The 17,459-nt window shown below is 45.5% G+C and overlaps 1 protein-coding gene across 1 annotated transcript; it reads left to right on the plus strand.

Moving 5' to 3' along the window:
* The first annotated feature begins 6,163 nt into the window (after positions 1 to 6,163).
* On the plus strand, positions 6,164 to 15,759 carry Camlg (calcium modulating ligand). Its single transcript, XM_036189052.1, has 4 exons — positions 6,164 to 6,447; positions 8,383 to 8,846; positions 11,019 to 11,084; positions 15,158 to 15,759. The coding sequence occupies exons 1-4, from the start codon at positions 6,282 to 6,284 to the stop codon at positions 15,347 to 15,349; spliced, it is 888 nt and encodes a 295-aa protein (XP_036044945.1). The 5' UTR covers positions 6,164 to 6,281; the 3' UTR covers positions 15,350 to 15,759.
* The last annotated feature ends 1,700 nt before the right edge of the window (positions 15,760 to 17,459 follow it).

Raw genomic sequence — 17,459 nt, forward strand, 5'->3', positions numbered from 1 at the left:
TTCCTGATGTGAGTAAGCCCTTCACCCTATACCTCCACGGCAAAAAAAAGGGGGTGGCGGTTGGTGTACTAGCCCAAGCTCTTGGACCCTGAAAAAGGTCCGTCGCCTTCTTATCCAAACGCCCCCTTCTGTTCTTCAGACTGTGGATCGAAAGGCGAATACCTCCTATATGTTTCCATGAGCCTTTCAAGGAAGGCAGAGGGGGTTTCGTCAGGCCCTTGGAGAACCTCATCTACCTTAGCCAAATTAGTGGGCCTTCTGGCCGCCGCATGGAGACCCACCATTAGAGTCTGGCGATAGAGGGACAGATGCTCCCTACCTTCCGGAGTATTCGGATTCCACATTGGGCGCCTCATCTCTGGCGGGTGCCCTGTGCAGGCCCCGAAGGGGAGACCAGGGCCGGTCCGGATCCTGCCTGCGTTGGCGGCAGCAGTGGCGGCGGCGATCTGTAAGGCGGTGGGGGGGTCTAGGTCAAGAGAAATGAGATCAGCCTGAGAATCAATGGGGGAGGGGAAGATTTAGGCGAATCAGAGGTTTTGGTTAGAAGGAGAGAGGTATAATCAGTAGGTGGTGCAGATGGGCCAACCTGAAATGACCGGACCCACTTAGGTGGGTTTATCATTAAATCTTTCCAGACCCAGATGTAGGCTTGTTGGTCCAGATGCCCATGTGAACCTGGAATGAAGATTTTTTGTTTGACTGTTCTGATTATATTAAGATCAAAAGTACCATCTACCGGCCACCTGACTCCGAAGGTGGGCCATTCAGACGAACAGAAAGTCTGTCACTTTTTTTTCTTCATCCGAACCACCAGGTTCAACGCGAGGTCAGTCACTGCCAACCAGTGAGAGAGGGTTAGGGACAAAGGGGTGGAGGCAGACTTGGCAGCCGACTGTCCCATTCCGAACAAGTATAAACAGACACAGAAGGACACAAAAATTGAGACACAACACACAAACAAGACAAGCCGGCAAAATGGTAGGGAAAATGAAACAAAAAAAAAATTGCCTATTGGCCTGGGCCGTCTGAAAAATCTCCTAGACAAAAGGGAACCAGACGGGGCCCCTGTCTCAGGGTCCCCATACTCCAGAGCGTCCTCCAGAGCTGCAGCCTGTGGGTTCAGGACACGTCTGTCGCCCACCGTCCAAGGGTCCTCACGGGCCGCTTGAACAGCTGCTTCCCTGCCGACTCACCACCGTCCTTATCAATCTCGGTGGGACCTCCAGATGTTAGGGTTGGCGTTCAAAACGGAGAGCTCCACTCCGATATCGGGTCATAAATGAAGCTTTACTTTAACACGAGCTCGTGGGGCACCAGCGCGAGGACAAGCTGGTGACCCCGAGTTTGAGGCTCACAGGCCTTTTATGAGGCAGTTCTACCAGGGCAGGGGAGTGGGGTCACCCCAAGTGCAGACACCTGGAGGCCAAATGTCTCTGCGGTCTTTCTCAGAGTCTGGGTAGGTAAACGAATTCCAAGCTTATCTAGCAAGGGGTTATTTGGCAAGCATTCTTCCCAAGCAATTTATCTTGCAAACACAACCCCAGGGGTCATCCTGCAAGCATCCTGTTAGCATAGCGTGATGGGCTAACTTTTCTGATATGGGGCGTGGGGGCAGAGTGCAGTATTTTCCACTGAATCTGCAATTAGCAGAGCTAGTGGGGGGGGGCCTTGTTTCCCTTACAATGGCCCTTTCACCACCATGCCTGGCAAACAGACATCTATTTACCCCAGATAAGGCACCAATAATTGACCAAAGAAATGACGGTACCCACGTCTAACCTAGTGAACCACTGCGTTTATTGGTATTACTTACAGAGCATGGATGACTTCATCAATCAACCTTGGTCCTCCAGCATGGTGTCATTTCATAAAATCTCTCCTTTTGGATGCAGTGTGCTCTACAAAAGGGTGCTTCCTATCCCCAGTAACTGTTACTGCCTCTACAGCCTTGGAAAGGACCTTGTAGTCCTGTAACTCTCTTGAGCTCCCTGAGCCTGTGAGCTGCATGAGCTTCTTACCCTCTTCAAGGAGAGGAAGTTTCAATTGGAAAGAAATGGCTACACAACATGAAGAAGCCAAGTCAAAGCACAGCCCCGATCCCTTTCTCCCCAGAGCCCTCCCTGTCTAGAATGTGCTCCAGGACTCACAAGCAGCTAAGTGATGTTAAGGTCCCTACAACTAGCTACTTTGCTGTGGAAGCCTTTATCTGTGTCAGGTCTGAAAGAAACTCCACTCCCCCAAATTCTGGTACCTGTTTCCCTTTACCAAAGGTATGGTTGAGGGGAAGGTTTTTATTGTAGATATGAGAGAGAACACAGGCAGAGGCATCTAGAAAGAAATAGTAGTACATTGAACAAGGCCAGCAGACTGGACCAGGCCTGGGAGGGGCCAGGTGGGAGGAGGGAGGCGAGGGAGGAAGACAAAGAGTCAGGGGTTGAGTGGGGGTAAGAGAGAGGGGCCGTGAGAGGAGGGCAAAGAGAGGGTGCATAGCCACATGGCAGGCAGTGTTACAGGGAGTGAGAAGGGGAGGAAGTCATGTGCTGGGCCTGGTGAACAGAGCCACAGGTAGCTGTGATACTGAAGATGCCTGGAGGCCAGTGCTTTAGTATGCTAACAGGCACCACCGGTAGCCATTTGTCCTGAGTTCTTTTAAACCTTACATCAAGCAATTGCTAAGGACCACTGAGATCTTAAGTTGTATTTAGATTTGTTCTTGTTGAACATAGTTCATTTTCTCTTTATGTTCTTGGAGTGGGGGTGGGGGGGGTTGAGACAGGGTTTCTCTGTGTAGCCCTGGCTCTCCTGGAACTCACTCTGTAGACCAGGCTGAGTTATTAAAGAAAAACTGGAGTGCAAGGCATGGAATACCTCCTTACAAGTTATTGGTCAGGGAGACTCCAGAGGTCCCTGAAACAACCATAGTTATGCTCCTGGTTACCCACCACATCTACATGGTAAGCTCTTATTGCTGAAGACACCACACACTTTGGCTGCAGAACATAAATCAATCTCAAAGTTACTGGAAAACTTGCTCACCACTGGCTAGCTTCCATAGTGTCAGAGGTACTGGGCAGGTTGCTGGATGAGTGCTAGACCCTACATGCCACAATACTGACCTGCCAGGTAGGATGTGCCCACTGGTGCAATACTGGCATGGCTGTGATGGGGGGTAACTAAACACTTTCTGAGTGGATTTGAGGCCTGATTCCCAGGAGGGAATTTCATACGCTTAACTCTAGTCAAAACCCATTCCTTGCCAGGCAGTGGTGGTGCACACCTTTAATCCCAGCACTCGGGAGACTGAGCCAGGCAGATCTCTGTGAGTTCAAGGCCAGCCTGGTCTCCAAAGGGAGTTCCAGAAAAGGCTCAAAGCTACACAGAGAAACCCTGTCTCCAAAAACAAAAAAACAAACCAACAAAAAACCCATACCTAGAGAAGTCATAAGCCCTATGGTAGAGCCTGCTGTTGTTATTTTTTCTGAATGGCCACATTGTGAAACATTTATGCTTATACCTGGGCTACTCTCAACCCGCCAGGAGAAACTCCTTTCTGCAGCATGCAGCCGTCAATGCAGAGACACAGAACTGGTCAAAGTGCTGTGAAGAACAGATTGAGTGCTCGGCTTTAAATAGGACATCTTATAACCACTAACTTTCCCCACCCCGGCTAAGGCTCAGGGAACTTTGAGGAGCAGGCAGCAGAGAGACAGCGAGAGCTGGAGAATGAAGGAGTGGTGTGAAGTACTCTCTCTGGACTAGACATGGCCATTGCGCTCACCATGAACTCACAGCAGCTGCAGTTTCCTGACTAAGACCTACCGGTGATCAAGGTGACTAAAACCCCTCAGACAGGGTAGATGATCTCCAAGTCTCACCAAGGAGCTTTAGGTAGTTAATAGCTGCTGGGGAAGAGAGAATCATTCGAGGGTGTGGACAACAGTGAGTTCCCATGCTTCAGTGGATGCCTCCTTCCCCCTGCCATCCCACATGCACATATGAGCAGTACTAATTGGATTCAATGAGTTATCAAGTTTAAAAAAATAAACAAAAAAGAAAAAGAAGTCATGAAGTTAGGAGTTAGTCAAGCGTTTGTTGATACAGAGGGAGTTGGAGGGGGAAGTGGAAATGTATATGATTATATTTCATTGTATGTATGCATAAAATCTTCAAAAAATAAAAAAAATCAACACGAGGCTGGAGACATGGCTCAGAGGTTAAGAGCACTGGCTGCCCTTCCAGAGGTCCTGAGTTCAATTCCCAGCAACCACATGGTGGCTCACAACCACCTGTAATGTGATCTGGTGCCCTCTTCTGGCCTGCAGTGATACATGCAGGCAAAACAGTGTAAACAATAAATGAATAAGTCTAAAAAAAAATCAACACATAATAGAGAAAATTAAATTTTTTTAATTGGGGGGACATTTCAAAACAGGGTCTCACTATGTAGCCCTGGCTGTCCTGGAACTTAGTAGGTAGACCAGGCTGGCCTTGAACTCACAGAGATCCACCTGCTTCTGCTTCCCTAATGCCAGGACTAAAGGCATGTGCCACTATGTGGCTGAGAAAAACAGATTTTTTTTCCCCAAAGGCAGGTTTCTCTGTGTAACAAGCCGTGGCTATCCTGCAACTCACTCTGTAGACCAGGCTGGCCCCAAACTCAGATCTGCCTGCCTCTGCCTTCTGAGTGCTGGGATTAAAGGTGTGGTTTAAAGGTGTGCGCCACCATGCCCAGCCTTACTCTAGATTATTAAACCTGAAATGATCTTCCTAGAACACAGATCAAAATCTGCCTAGATTCTGTGTGAAGACTGTGCGCCCCTGGGGGAAAAACAACAACAAATTGCTTAGTGTTGCATTTCCAGACCATGACTCACTATAACCTTCCCTCTGCCCATCCCCCTGCCTCTGGAGGGGCTGAGAGGGGGGGACAGAACCTCTCCCAGGCTCCTGAGCCTAGTGCTCTCTCCAGTCAGTTTGTCCATGTAGATCCTCTGGAAGCTTCCCTCACTCTGACAAACTCCTACTCCACCAGCAAGCCCTCCCCAGGCTTGGGTAGCCTGTCCCTGTGACCTCTGGGTCACTTCAGTGTTCCTCAGTTCAAGGGACCTCCCTGGCAGAAGAGCCAGGACGCCCAAACTTTGCATCTCCTGTGGCCAGCTTTTTTCCCCAGAGGTGGGGCAGTATCCCACCATGACAGCCCTCCCTGTGGGTCCTCTAGGGAGGAGGCTGGGGCTCCTGTCATGTGAGTTCTGGAGGTGGAGAGGCCCATGCCAAGCCCCAGCATTTGACATCTGTGTCAGGCAAGCCCCTGGCCTCTGTATGCAACTCCATTTTGCTTCCTGGCATTAGTATAAAAAGAACCAGCTCCTTACTGACATTTCACCCACCAGGCAGGGGGTTGGCTCTCTTCACCTATGAGAGAACAGAAGGCACTTGGCGAGGTGCGCTTTATGTAAAGGGCTGGAGATCTGAGAACACTGAGGGTTATGATCCTTAAAAAACCGACTTAGCACTCCATGTCCAATTGGCACGAAGCTTTACAGGGAATGAAACAGTTAGTTTTCAGTGCTCAAGCTTTGCCCTTCCCGAAATACTGAACCTGGTTAATGCTGAACGGTTTCAACTCTTCGCCCCTTCAGCACACTCCACTACCCCCAAACAGCTATTAAAAACAGACGCATGCAGAGCAACTCGGAACAGGTTCCTTGCTATGACGTAACGCGAAGTCCTCCTCTACAAGGACATGTAAGCATGCAATATGGTTGCAAGTGAGAAGGCTAAGGACACGGAAGTGCCTGGGAAATGGCAGATGTGCTGTAAAAAATAATAATCACAAACACCCACCACCAAATCCCAGGGCTACGCTCACGGAAAGCGTCGCACCCGCAATTACGTATCCTAGGAGCAAAGTCGCTTAAGATTTGTAACAAGCGCCCGCCGCTGCAACCTCCATTTTGCTTCCTGGCAGAGAATAAAAGGGACCTGTGCCCCATTGGCATTTCACCCTTCAGGAGGGCGTCGGTCTCTCCACCTTCGAGAGCACCTGAGTGGTGGTAACCTGGCGGTAAGGAACCAGAGCAGTGCCAACGCTGGTCAAGAAAAACCTTGAACCCGGAATGCCCTCACTCAACATGGCGGCTGAAAGGCCATCTGCGCATGCTCACCCCTCAGTCCCCGCCCCCGGGGGCGGGACTACAGTGGGAGAGGGTCCGAACTCGGGCGGCCCTTCTGTAAGTCAGATTCGCCTTTGGCGTCACCCTGCTCCGGCCTGTGGAGAAAGCATGGAGCCAGTGGCTGTGTCCACCGACGGCGGGGACAGGCCCGCGGCCCCCTCGGGCCTGTCGGCTTCTCAGCGTCGAGCGGAGCTGCGGAGGAGAAAGCTGCTCATGAACTCCGAGCAGCGCATCAACCGCATCATGGGCTTTCACAGGCCCGGCGGCGGCGCGGGTGAGAGCTTTCCCGTCTCCCGCTCGCCCTTTTGAATCTTCAAGATCCTTCTGCCCCCCCAGCCCGCAAATCTTTTGACCCAAAAATATACTCTGATAGTACTCTGTCTCCGCCCCCTAGGTGGCGAAACCATATTATATTGTCACTTAACCCCAGGAGGTTCCTTATTGCTTCCTATTTTCTTGGATCTTCGCCCAGAGATTGTCTCCTCCCTGGTCACAAAGCCTTCGTTCCTGATTCTCCGTGTCCAGTTATCTGTGGACAGCCCTTTTATTCCTTATTCCTCGCCTTTCTTGGAGGCTACATATTTTATCCCTATACTTCTCAACCCACTGCGCCCCATTTGCTCGAAATGCTTTTCTTTCCAGTTCCTCCTCCCCTGACGCCTACCTTTTGCCTTTTGCTTTGTAACGCTTGTTACACATCAGTTTGTCATTACTGAACTCTTGGCTAGTACAACCTTTGTGGATCAGGGCCCCTATGGCCATAGCTTGTTGATTGTGCTCAGTGCCCTCAACACTGTCACCTATGGATCTCCTAGGAGAGTTGAATATATATGAGTGGACGTTCTTTATAGGCCTTCCTTAAAGAGGTAATGTACCCCCTGAGATTTCCTTTCATTAGCTGAGATTACACTACTCATTTCAATAACTGTATTTACCCTAAAGGACACTCCTCATCTTTCACGCAAAGTTGTGTCTAATATATTGTTTCCTTATTGAATATGACTATGCTGGGATTTTCTAAGTTCCTGCTTGAACGTTTCCTTTAGTAATTGGCTTTTTAGTCATTGGTTGCAAACTTGGTAGAACTCTTGAGATTTCTATGAGGCGTTAGAGATGTAGTTCTAAACTTCTAGACAATACAGATGAGAGGTATGGATACCATTTCCAGATCGTCTAAAACAGTGCAAGATACATTTTCTGTAGTGATTAATCTGAACATATTCTTAAAGTATTGGTGTTTGTCTTTCTCAAGGTACTTTTTTATTCTATTCTTTTGCTTTGCAAATTTTATCATTTTTAGAGTTCTTTCTTTAAAAACCAGAACAGCATCCTAAAAGTGCCTGCTCATGGCTGCCCAAGGATGGCAGCAGTGATTGTCGGTGCGCCACACCCTGTGCTCACAGCACTCTGCACTCAGAAATGGAACTGTAAAATAGAAACCTCACCAAACTTGAATGATTTTTGTTGTTGTTGTTGTTTATTCGGAGCTGAGGAGGCAAGCACTCTACCACTGAGCTAAATCTCCAACCCCGATTTGTGTTTTTATCCGTATCAGCTAGTGCAAGAAATCGAGCCATATCTCTAGAATGTGTGGTCTTTTTATTATATCTGTGGAGGAGTTGGTCTTTCTCCCTTGCCCCACCCTTGCTATTTTTGCTTGTTTGTTTAGCAGTTGTATCTCCTGTCCACAGAGTTGGAATTCTTTCTTCAGCCAGAATCCCCCCCCTTTTTTTTTTTAGAATTTTTTTTTTTAAGATTTATTTTTTTATTATGTATACAGTGTTCTGTTTGCATGTGTCTCTGCAGGCCAGAAGAGGGAGCCAGATCTCATTACAGATGGATGTGAGCCACCATGTGGGTGCTGGGAATTGAACTCAGGAACTCTGGAAGAGCAGCTGGTTTTCTTAACCTCTGAGCCATCTCTCCAGGCCCCAGAATGGCCTTTTAGGGTGGTCTGTTCTAAAGGTGAAGAAGAAAGAACTGATCTTGTTTTCTGCAGAGTCAGGATTTATTTTGATTCAGAGACCAAGTTCTAGCAGCATATTTTTGTTGTTGTTTTGTTTTGTTTTGTGTTTTGAGACAGGGTTTCTCAGTAGCTTTGGAGCCTGTCCTGGACTAGCTCTGTAATAGCAGCATATTTTTGAGTATTTATGCTTGGGATGTTTGTGAGTATTGTAATACACAGGCTTTACATTTTTTTTTCCCTCAGAAGAAGAAAATCACACAAAATCAAAGCCTCAGGACAGTGACAAACTGCACTCCCTCAGCGTCCCTTCAGTTTCAAAGAGGGTAGTGCTCGGCGGCGGTTCAGTCAGTGGTGGGGCAACTGACCAGCCCTGCGCTGTGGCAGAAGCTAAAGGTACTCAGCTGGGAGACAAATTGGACTCGTTCATCCAGCCACCAGGATGTGTTAGTGACGATGGTGTCGAGCTCCGGCATCGGAACAAAGGTGACCCTGTAGCAGGTGCGACCCAGAGGGCATCTCGCCACGGCCTAGAACAGTACCTTTCCAGGTTTGAGGAAGCCATGAAACTGCGCAAACAGCTCATCAGCGAGAAGCCCAGCCAGGAAGATGGAAGTTCAACAGAAGAATTTGACTCTTTCCGAATATTCAGATTGGTGGGGTGTGCTCTTCTCGCGCTTGGCGTCAGAGCTTTCGTTTGCAAATATTTGGTAAGATAAGAGCCGCAAGTTATTAACTAGGAAAATGCACACTGAGTTATAAAAGTGGGGACTTCCTGCCAGTATTAACAGACCTACGGGGCTGTTTGAAAGTGTATTATAAATCCTGTTCTTTAACCTAGTTACAGAATGAGAGCCCATTAGTAGTAATTACTAAAGTCTGTCTCCATACCAGGTACCATTTTAAATGCTTTCCTAATATTAATTCATTTAAGTTTCATCTGAATGCATTATATGGTGTTTGACTCCATGAAGGAGTGAAAACTCAGACTAACCCAGTATCACACAGCGACTGACAGGTGGGGTGACACCCAGGCAGTTTCATCCCAGAACCGAAAGTCCAGATGCCTGTATGTACTATATATTAGTAATTTTCCAAGGAGTGAGACATTAAAATATACCTCTTGTGGGCCTGTGTATAGTTAGTTGTCTACAGTCCAGAGGTGTTTCAGCATTGTATAATGGAGACATCACAGTAACAGTCCACTGTGGGGTGTAGAAGAGTGGGGAGGACACAGGCCAGAGTTCAGTGTTGGGATCTTTATTATTTTTGTGTTTTTCCTCCTTGTGTGTGTGTGCATCATGGGCGTGCCTAGTGCCTGCTCAAGCCAGAAAAGGGTCAGAGTCTCTGGAGCTGGAGTCACAGGCAGTTGTGAGCCACCATGTGAGTGCTGGGACTGAACCCAAGAGCTCTTACACACCCAGCCACTGCTCCAGCCTCTGAGTGTGTTTGATTTGAAGTAGGTCCATTTAGAAGACATTTTAAGAATACTTACTATGTACCACATACACACATAAAATTTTCAGACAACTAAGATCTACACCGTTAGGTGAAAGAAATTTTAAAATCTGCTTTTGTGCAGCTAGGTGTGGTGGCACACGCCTTCAATCCTGGTACTAGGGAGGCAGAGGCAGGTAGATCGCTTTAGTTGGAGGCCAGTTTGGGCTACAGAGTGATTTCTGGGACAGCTAGGGCTACACAATGAAACCCTGTCTCGAAAAAAAAAAAAAAAAAAGACAAACAAAAAGCTGCTTTTATGCAGGTATTTTCTTAAATATAACCTGTCCAACAGATTTGATTGTCTCATATGCTATTAGCTTATGAGCCAAGAGCTGCTCTTTTATCTAAGGGCTCTGTGTTGTCATGCTTTAAATACTATGCCGCTTTTTTACAAAATAAATTTGTTTATTTTATGTGTATGAGTGTTCTGCCTACGTGTGTGTGTACACTTAGTGTACACTGGGTTCCTGCAGAGTCAGAAGAGGGTGACAGAGCTCTTTAGAACCAGAGTTACAGGTGATTGTAGGCCACCGTGTGGCCCTGGGAATTGAACCTGGATCATCTACAAGATCTAGCCCCTATGCCTCATTTTTTTTTTTTTTTTTTTTTTAAGAAATGTATATAGTACTCTGCCTGCATGTATACCTGCAGGCCAGGAGAGGGCACCAGATTTCATTATAGATGGTTGTGAACCACCATGTGGTTGCTGGCAATTGAACTCAGGACCTCTGGAAGAGCAGCCAGTGCTCTTAACCTGAGTCATCTCTCCAGCCCCCTGTGCTTCACTTGTATGTGAGGGTTTTTGTTGTTTTGGTTTTATGGTTATCTTCACCATCAAATATTCAGTTGTTAGATTCTTGCCATACAACACTGTTTGTTCTTTGGCCCCCTTCATAACCTTTTACATCTTAGAATAATTATGTAAATTCAGTGCCGTTTTGTTGAAGATGTCATACTGCCTAACTGTTAAGAACAGTCTGTCACAGGTGGTGGTGGAGATGTTATTGCACCTTTAATTCTCTAATTTTGGGCTGGTAGGTAGTGCAGCCTTTAATGCTAGCACTCTGAAGTCTGAGACAGTAGCATCATGAGGTCCAGGCTAGCCTCTACATAGTGAAGCCATCTCATGAGAAGAAAATGAACGTCTGTATGAGAAAACGCATTGGGGAGAAGCACGGAAAGAGTCACGAGACTCAAGGAAGGTGTTTTCTAGAGAACGAGACTCTACTTCTCTTAGTCCTCTACAGAAACAAGAACACTTTCAGCTGCTGCATTAAGTAGTTTCCTGTAATGTTTTGCTTGGAATTTATAGCTTCTGCTAAGTTGACTTATGATGTCAGTGATTCTATTGGAATACTTAATTTTATTTCCTGTCTTCACAGTCCATATTCGCTCCATTTCTTACTCTGCAGCTTGCGTACATGGGACTATACAAATATTTTCCGAAGGTAAATTTAAGTCTTTTCTTAATTAAGATTTAGGTTGACTCATGACTAAGTAATTGTTAACAATCTAATTTATTTGTGTGTGCATATACTTGTGTGTGTATGTATGACATGTGAGTGTGAATATGCTTTTGTGGAAGTCAGAGGACAACTTTCAGGAGTTGGTTCTCTCCCAGGGAACAAACTCAGTTTCCAGGCTTTCAAGCAATTGATTTACCTGCTGAGCTATCTTGATGGCTCATGACTGACTCATTTTAAGAACCTAAGGGCTGCTGGGCAGTGGTGGTGCACACCTTTAATCCAGGTAGGTGGATCTCTGTGAGTTTGAGGCCTGGTCTACTGGTCTACAAAGTGAGTTCCAGGACAGCCAAGGCTACACAGGGAAACCCTGTCGCAGGGAAAAAAAAAAAAAGAACTTAAGAGGCTGGGCGGTGGTGGCACATGCCTTTAATTTCAGCACTCGGGAGGCAGAGGCAGGCGGATCTCTATGAGTTGGAGGCCAGCCTGGTCTCCAAAGCGAGTTCCAGGAAAGGCACAAAGCTACACAGAGAAACCCTGTCTCAAAAAAAAAAAAACAAAAAACAAAAAAACAAAACACAAAACACAAAAAAAGAACTTGGGGCTGGGAAGATGGCTCAGTGGTTAAGAACACATACTGGTTCAGAGGACTCAGGTTTGATTCCCAGCACCCACATCAGGTAGTTCACAATTGCCTGTAATTCCAGCTACAGTGGGATCCAACACCTCTGGCCACTGTGGGTACCTGCACTCATATGCACAAACCTATACACAGACACATATACATAATTAAAGAATAAAAATTAATTTTTTTATTAAAAAAAAACCTAAAAATCAAATGGAACTTAAGGGAAACACCAGTAACACTGATCTGAGTCAGAGCTCCAGGGTTAAGGCCAGTAAGATGGCTCCTCAGGTGAAGATGATCTCACCAAGCTGCCTTGAGTCTGATTGCTAGGACTCACATGGAGGAGCAGAGAGTGGCCTACACTGCAGATGCCCTCTGACCTCTACATCTGTGCACAAATAGTCAATTAATGGAATGAAAACATTCAAAGTGGCTTACCTGCCAGGGCTGATCTTCAGATTCATTAGCAAATTTAGTAATTCCTTCTGTTGGTAAGAAAGTAAACAAATTTGATTGTTTTACCTTGCCCCTTTTTGGACACATGATAGCAGTTCACTTTAATGTTGAGAATGAGAATTATTTGATGACACTTATGAAGCAGAATGATGTTGAGCTGATTGATGTTTTCCCAGTCTGCTTGACCACATGTATACGTCATCTCCCTGAGCTTGGCTTGCCTGACGTCAAAGGTAAACTTCCTTGTAAGTCAGGCTGATGCTTGCAGCTAATCCTACCATTCAGAGGGTAAAGTCAGGAGCATGAGTCTGAGACTAGCCTGGACTACACAGTGAGGCCTTGTCTGAAATACTTAAGCAAAAATAATGTTATTTGTGATTGAATGTATCAGATTGTTGATATGTGGCTCAGACCACCCTAGAACGCTGTTCTCCTGCCTCAGCTTTCTGGGATTACAGGCAAATGCTACCATACCCAGCATATGATCAAAGTATGTGTCAAGTTTTTGTGCAAAAAATGGCTGTTTGCTTAGTTATATCTAGATCTATGACTTTCTGTGGGTGGGGGAGGGGAGCAATTTTGCATCAAACCTAGGGCCTAACATAGGCCAGGCAAATGTTTTGCACATGGAGCTATATCACAGGAGGAGGGTTTGGAAAAGAAGACAGATCTGGGTTAGAGAGATGGCTCAGGTGGTTAAGAGCACTGGCTGCTCTTCCAGAGGTCCTGAGTTCAATTCCCAGCACCCACATGGCAGCTCACAACTGTCTATGAGATCTGATGTACAGGTGTTCATGCAGACAAGTATACATAAAATAAATATTTATTTACTACCAGGCTAATAAAAGAAAGCTGGGTGGTCTTGGCAAACAGCCAGGGCTACACAGAAAAACCTTGTCTGGAAAAATAAAAACAAGAGAGGGGAGGACAGATCCATTGCAGGAGATAGCAGGGTGAGAGCTGAGGAGGCCTGGGTAGATGTTTCTTCAAGGGGATAAGAGACTGCCTGTAAAAGCTCACTTTCCATCAAATATTCCTTGCTCAGGGCTTTTAGGTAGAAAAATATGGTTCACAGAATGATAACATTTTGAGTGTGTGTGTGTGTGTGTGTGTGTGTGTGTGTGTGTGTGTGTGCGTGCGCGCGCTGAGGGTTGGACCCAGCACCCAGGCAAGTGAGTGATTGTGTTAGAAGAAGGCTTCATGTTCTCTCTAGAATTATAGGTGCACATGAGCCACTCAGCGTACATGCTGCTAACTGAACTCAGGTCCTCTGCAAGAGCAGTACAGCTCCTAACCACTGGACCATTTCTGCACAGTATTTTATTGTCTGTCTTTCCTTCCTTCCTTCTTTCCTTCCTTCTTTCCTTCCTTCCTCCCTCTCTCTCTCTCTCTCTCTCTCTCTCTCTCTCTCTCTATATATATATATATATATATATATATATATAAAATCTCTTGTTGCTAGGGAATCTTTGCTATCACTGTACTTGGTATATTATGGTATATTATGACTAAAGCTGCTAAGAATATTCTTATATGCATCTTTTTGTGGACATAACCTTTCAGTTCTATTAGTTAACCTTATAGCTTTTTATGTCTTTAAAATTAGCATATCGTGAGTGGATATTTAGTGATACTAAATGTCCCCTCTGGCCTCTGTGGGCACTGGGCACCAGGCACCAGACATTCATGGAACCTGGGTTTGAGACTCACCACCACATGATCTGGGCAGGATGGTGCATGCCTCTGCTTCCCCCCATTGGGAACTGGAGGTAGAGGATCAGTAAAGTCTTAGATATGTAGCCAGATTGAGGCCAGTCTGGGATCTTGATACCCTGCCTCAAGAAACTATTTTAAAATGCGACCCGAAAGAAGAAACAAATGTTCTCTCTCCCCCAGAAGTGTTTTGAAGTGTTCAGTGACATCCCATACTACGAATGACCAGTGTCTGCTCCTTCGTACATCAGTCAGGGTCCTGTAGGGTGTCCCTGTAGTTTTGTTTACAGTAACACACTCAACATTCTTCTGCTTCTGGCTTTTGTTGTGAGACTCAGCTTACAATAGATTTCTCTTCTGCCTCTGACAAGATCCTGCCTCTCCGTGAAGGCTGGTTTTCTCCCCACTCTGAAAACCTTCTTTAGACCTTATTTATTTATTTATTTTAAATTGTTTTGCAGGTTTTTTTTTTTTTTTTAAGATTTATTTATTTATTATGTATACATTATTCTGTCTGCATGTATCTCTGCAGGCCAGAAGAGGGCACCAGATCTCATTACAGATGGTTGTGAGCCATCATGTGGTTGCTGGGAATTGAACTCAGGACCTTTGGAAGAGCAAACAGTGCTCTTAACCTCTGAGCCACCTCTCCAGCCCTAGACCTTATTGTATGTGGTGGTGTGCTGGGCATCAAAACTTCCAGAATACTTCCTTGTGCGTTGTTTACATAAGAGCAGTGTATGCCATTTGAATCCCTATATCACACGTTATCAGTTCATTCATGTAGTAGGTCTTTATATCCCGACTAGTAATATTTTTCTTGTTTCTTACTTTGTGTTATATGTCTCTAAAATTGTTACTTCTGTCTTGCTTCCAAAATAACACAGTTTTTTATTCATCTGTTTATTTGGGGGGCAGAGTCTCTCTACAGAGCTCTGGCTGTCCTGGAACTGTGATACTAAACTGGCCTCAAACTCAGAGATCTACTTGCCTCTGCCTCCCAAGTGCTGGGATTAAAGGTGTGTACCACATCCTGGCCAAAATGACACAGCTATAAACTTGTTGGAGGTTATGTTATCTGCTGTTGCCTAGTAATTTGCTGATTTCCCTGTTCTATGCTCAGTAAATGTTGATATGTTGTTTTGACACTTGATTAGCAGTTTTGAGAGCAGTGAGGAGAGATAGCGGCATCCGTCATGTCTGTATGGAGCACCTGTGGCCTGCTGAGGGCATATGGTTAACTTGTCTTTTCCTGGTGTAGGGTGAGAAGAAGGTAAAGACCACGGTGCTGACAGCCGCGCTGCTGTTGTCTGGAATTCCTGCTGAAGTGATAAATCGGTCCATGGATACCTATAGCAAAATGGGCGAAGTCTTCACAGATCTCTGTGTCTACTTTTTCACTTTCATTTTTTGTCATGAACTGCTTGATTATTGGGGTTCTGAAGTACCCTGAAATCTGAAGAACTCCGAAGTTTACAAAGTGAAAACAATTTCTCTTCTACATTACAGTGTCTCTAAAGGGGACAAATTGGTTTATATCTTTATGAAATTCTTTTACTTTACAGAAAACCAACTTACTAGTTTCCCTGATTTAAAAGGGTTGACTTTGTATCAATACTGGTATGAGTAACCAAATAGAGTAACAATGTCATTAATGATTTTTCTTGTTTAATTAGAAATCCAGTCTTCTACCTTTACCCTAACTCCTGACATTTATAATCCCTCTGTGGGACTGGGCGGGCACTTTGAGAGGAGTAGATAAAGTGACCTGCCTGCCTAAAGGATGTGACTTGTATTTGTGTCATTCTGTCCTGAGAAGTGAAAACATCCTAAAAATAAAGTGAATGGAATGTTAAGACTGCACATTTTATTTTAAAAGGTTTTTTTTTTCTTTTTCTTGATACAAGGTTTCTCTGCGTAGCTTTGGTTCCTGTCCTGAATCTCTTCTGTAGACCAAGCTGGCCTTGAACTCAGAGAGATCCGCCTGCCTCTGCCTCCTGAGTGCTGGGATCAAAGGCGTGCGCCACCACCGCCTGTCTTATTTTGAAAAGTTTAACCCAAGGCCCGAAAGCGGTAGCCATCCTTATCCGTTCTTGCACTAACATACAAACAGTAAGGGAAGAAACAGTTAGCGTTCATCCATGTGGTGGTACAGTAGTGTAGGCCAATGACCAAATGCTTGCCTAGTATGGGCACTCTGACACCTGAGTGGGGACACGGAGTTACACAAATGAATGGTTTTTAAAAAGTTTATAGTCTATGCATCTTGTACTCATCTCTTTTTTGTTTAGATTTATTTTTATTGTATGTGTATGCATGTCCTACATGCGTATCTGTCTGTGTACCATGTGCGCATCTGGTACCTGCAGAGGCCAGAAAAGGGAATCTGATCCCCTGGAGATGCAGGCAGTTGTGAGCTGCCCCGTGAGTGTTGGGAACTGTCTGCAAGAGCAGACAGCAGTTGCCCTGGGCTGTAATTGTATGTTTTTGTCGTTGTTGGCCCGGCCTTGCTGTGCTGCCATCAGACTCGGGCCTGTGCTCTGACACTGAGCTGCATTCCGAAGGGTTTTAAAGGTTGTGTTGATTAGATTGCTTAAATTTATTTTGCGTGTTTTGTGCATGTATGTATGTGCACCATGTATGTACTTGGTGCCTATAGAGGTAAGAGGGCATTGTATCCCCTGGAACTAGAGTTATGGATCATTGTGAACCACCCTGTGAGTGATGGGAATTGAACCCAGGTTTTCTGCAAGAGCAGCAAGTGCTCTTAACCCCTAACCTTTTCAGCTCCTCAGAAGTACCTTTTAAAAGCAAGCTAGAACAGAAATGTTAAAGTGGGATCTGAGTAATTTAGGCAAGCAGTGCAGTGGCATAAACACTCTTAACTACAGCAGTGATCTTATTAGTTGCTTTTCTATTGATGTAATAAAACATATGACCAAGGCAATTTATAAAGAAAGAGTTTATTTGGGTTTATGCTTCCAGAGAGTTAGAGGCCAGGTGGCAGACATGGTAGCTGGAGCGGAAGCTGATGGCTCACATCATTTAAAAAAAACTTTTTTTATAGTTGGGTGGTGGTGGCAGCCTTTAATCCCAGCACTTGGGAAGCAGAGGCAGGTGGATCCCTGTGAGTTTGAGGCCAGCCTGATCTACAGAGCAAATTCCAGGATAGGCTCCAAAGCTACACAGAGAAATCCTCTTGAAAAAACAAAAAAAGATTTATTTTATTATGTATATGAGTGTTTTACCTGCATTTATGTATGTACATCGCATGCTGCCTGGTGCTCTTTGAAATCAGAAGGTGGTGTTGGATTCCCTGGGATGGGAGTTATGTTTGTAAATAATCATGTGGGTGTTGGGAATTGAACCCAGGTCCTCTGCAAGAGCAACAAGTGCTCTTAACCACTGAGCACCTCTCCAGCCCCAGGGCACACATCTTGAACTATGAGCACAAAGCAGAGCAAATTGGGAGTTGTCTATTGCTGCAAGGAAACACCATGACCAAAGAAAATCAGGACAGGAGCTCAAGCAGGCCAGGAATCTAGAGGGAAGAGCTGATGCAG

The sequence above is a fragment of the Onychomys torridus genome, chromosome 5 (genome assembly GCF_903995425.1).
Source record: "Onychomys torridus chromosome 5, mOncTor1.1, whole genome shotgun sequence".
NCBI classification, from domain to species: domain Eukaryota; kingdom Metazoa; phylum Chordata; class Mammalia; order Rodentia; family Cricetidae; genus Onychomys; species Onychomys torridus.

Bases quoted from the DNA above. Each gene is read 5' to 3' on its own strand.
- Camlg (XM_036189052.1), top strand. From the start codon at position 6,282: ATGGAGCCAGTGGCTGTGTCCACCGACGGCGGGGACAGGCCCGCGGCC. The intron at 6,448-8,382 runs GTGAGAGCTTTC...TTTTTCCCTCAG, and splicing joins CAGGCCCGGCGGCGGCGCGG to AAGAAGAAAATCACACAAAA. The intron at 8,847-11,018 runs GTAAGATAAGAG...CTGTCTTCACAG, and splicing joins CTTTCGTTTGCAAATATTTG to TCCATATTCGCTCCATTTCT.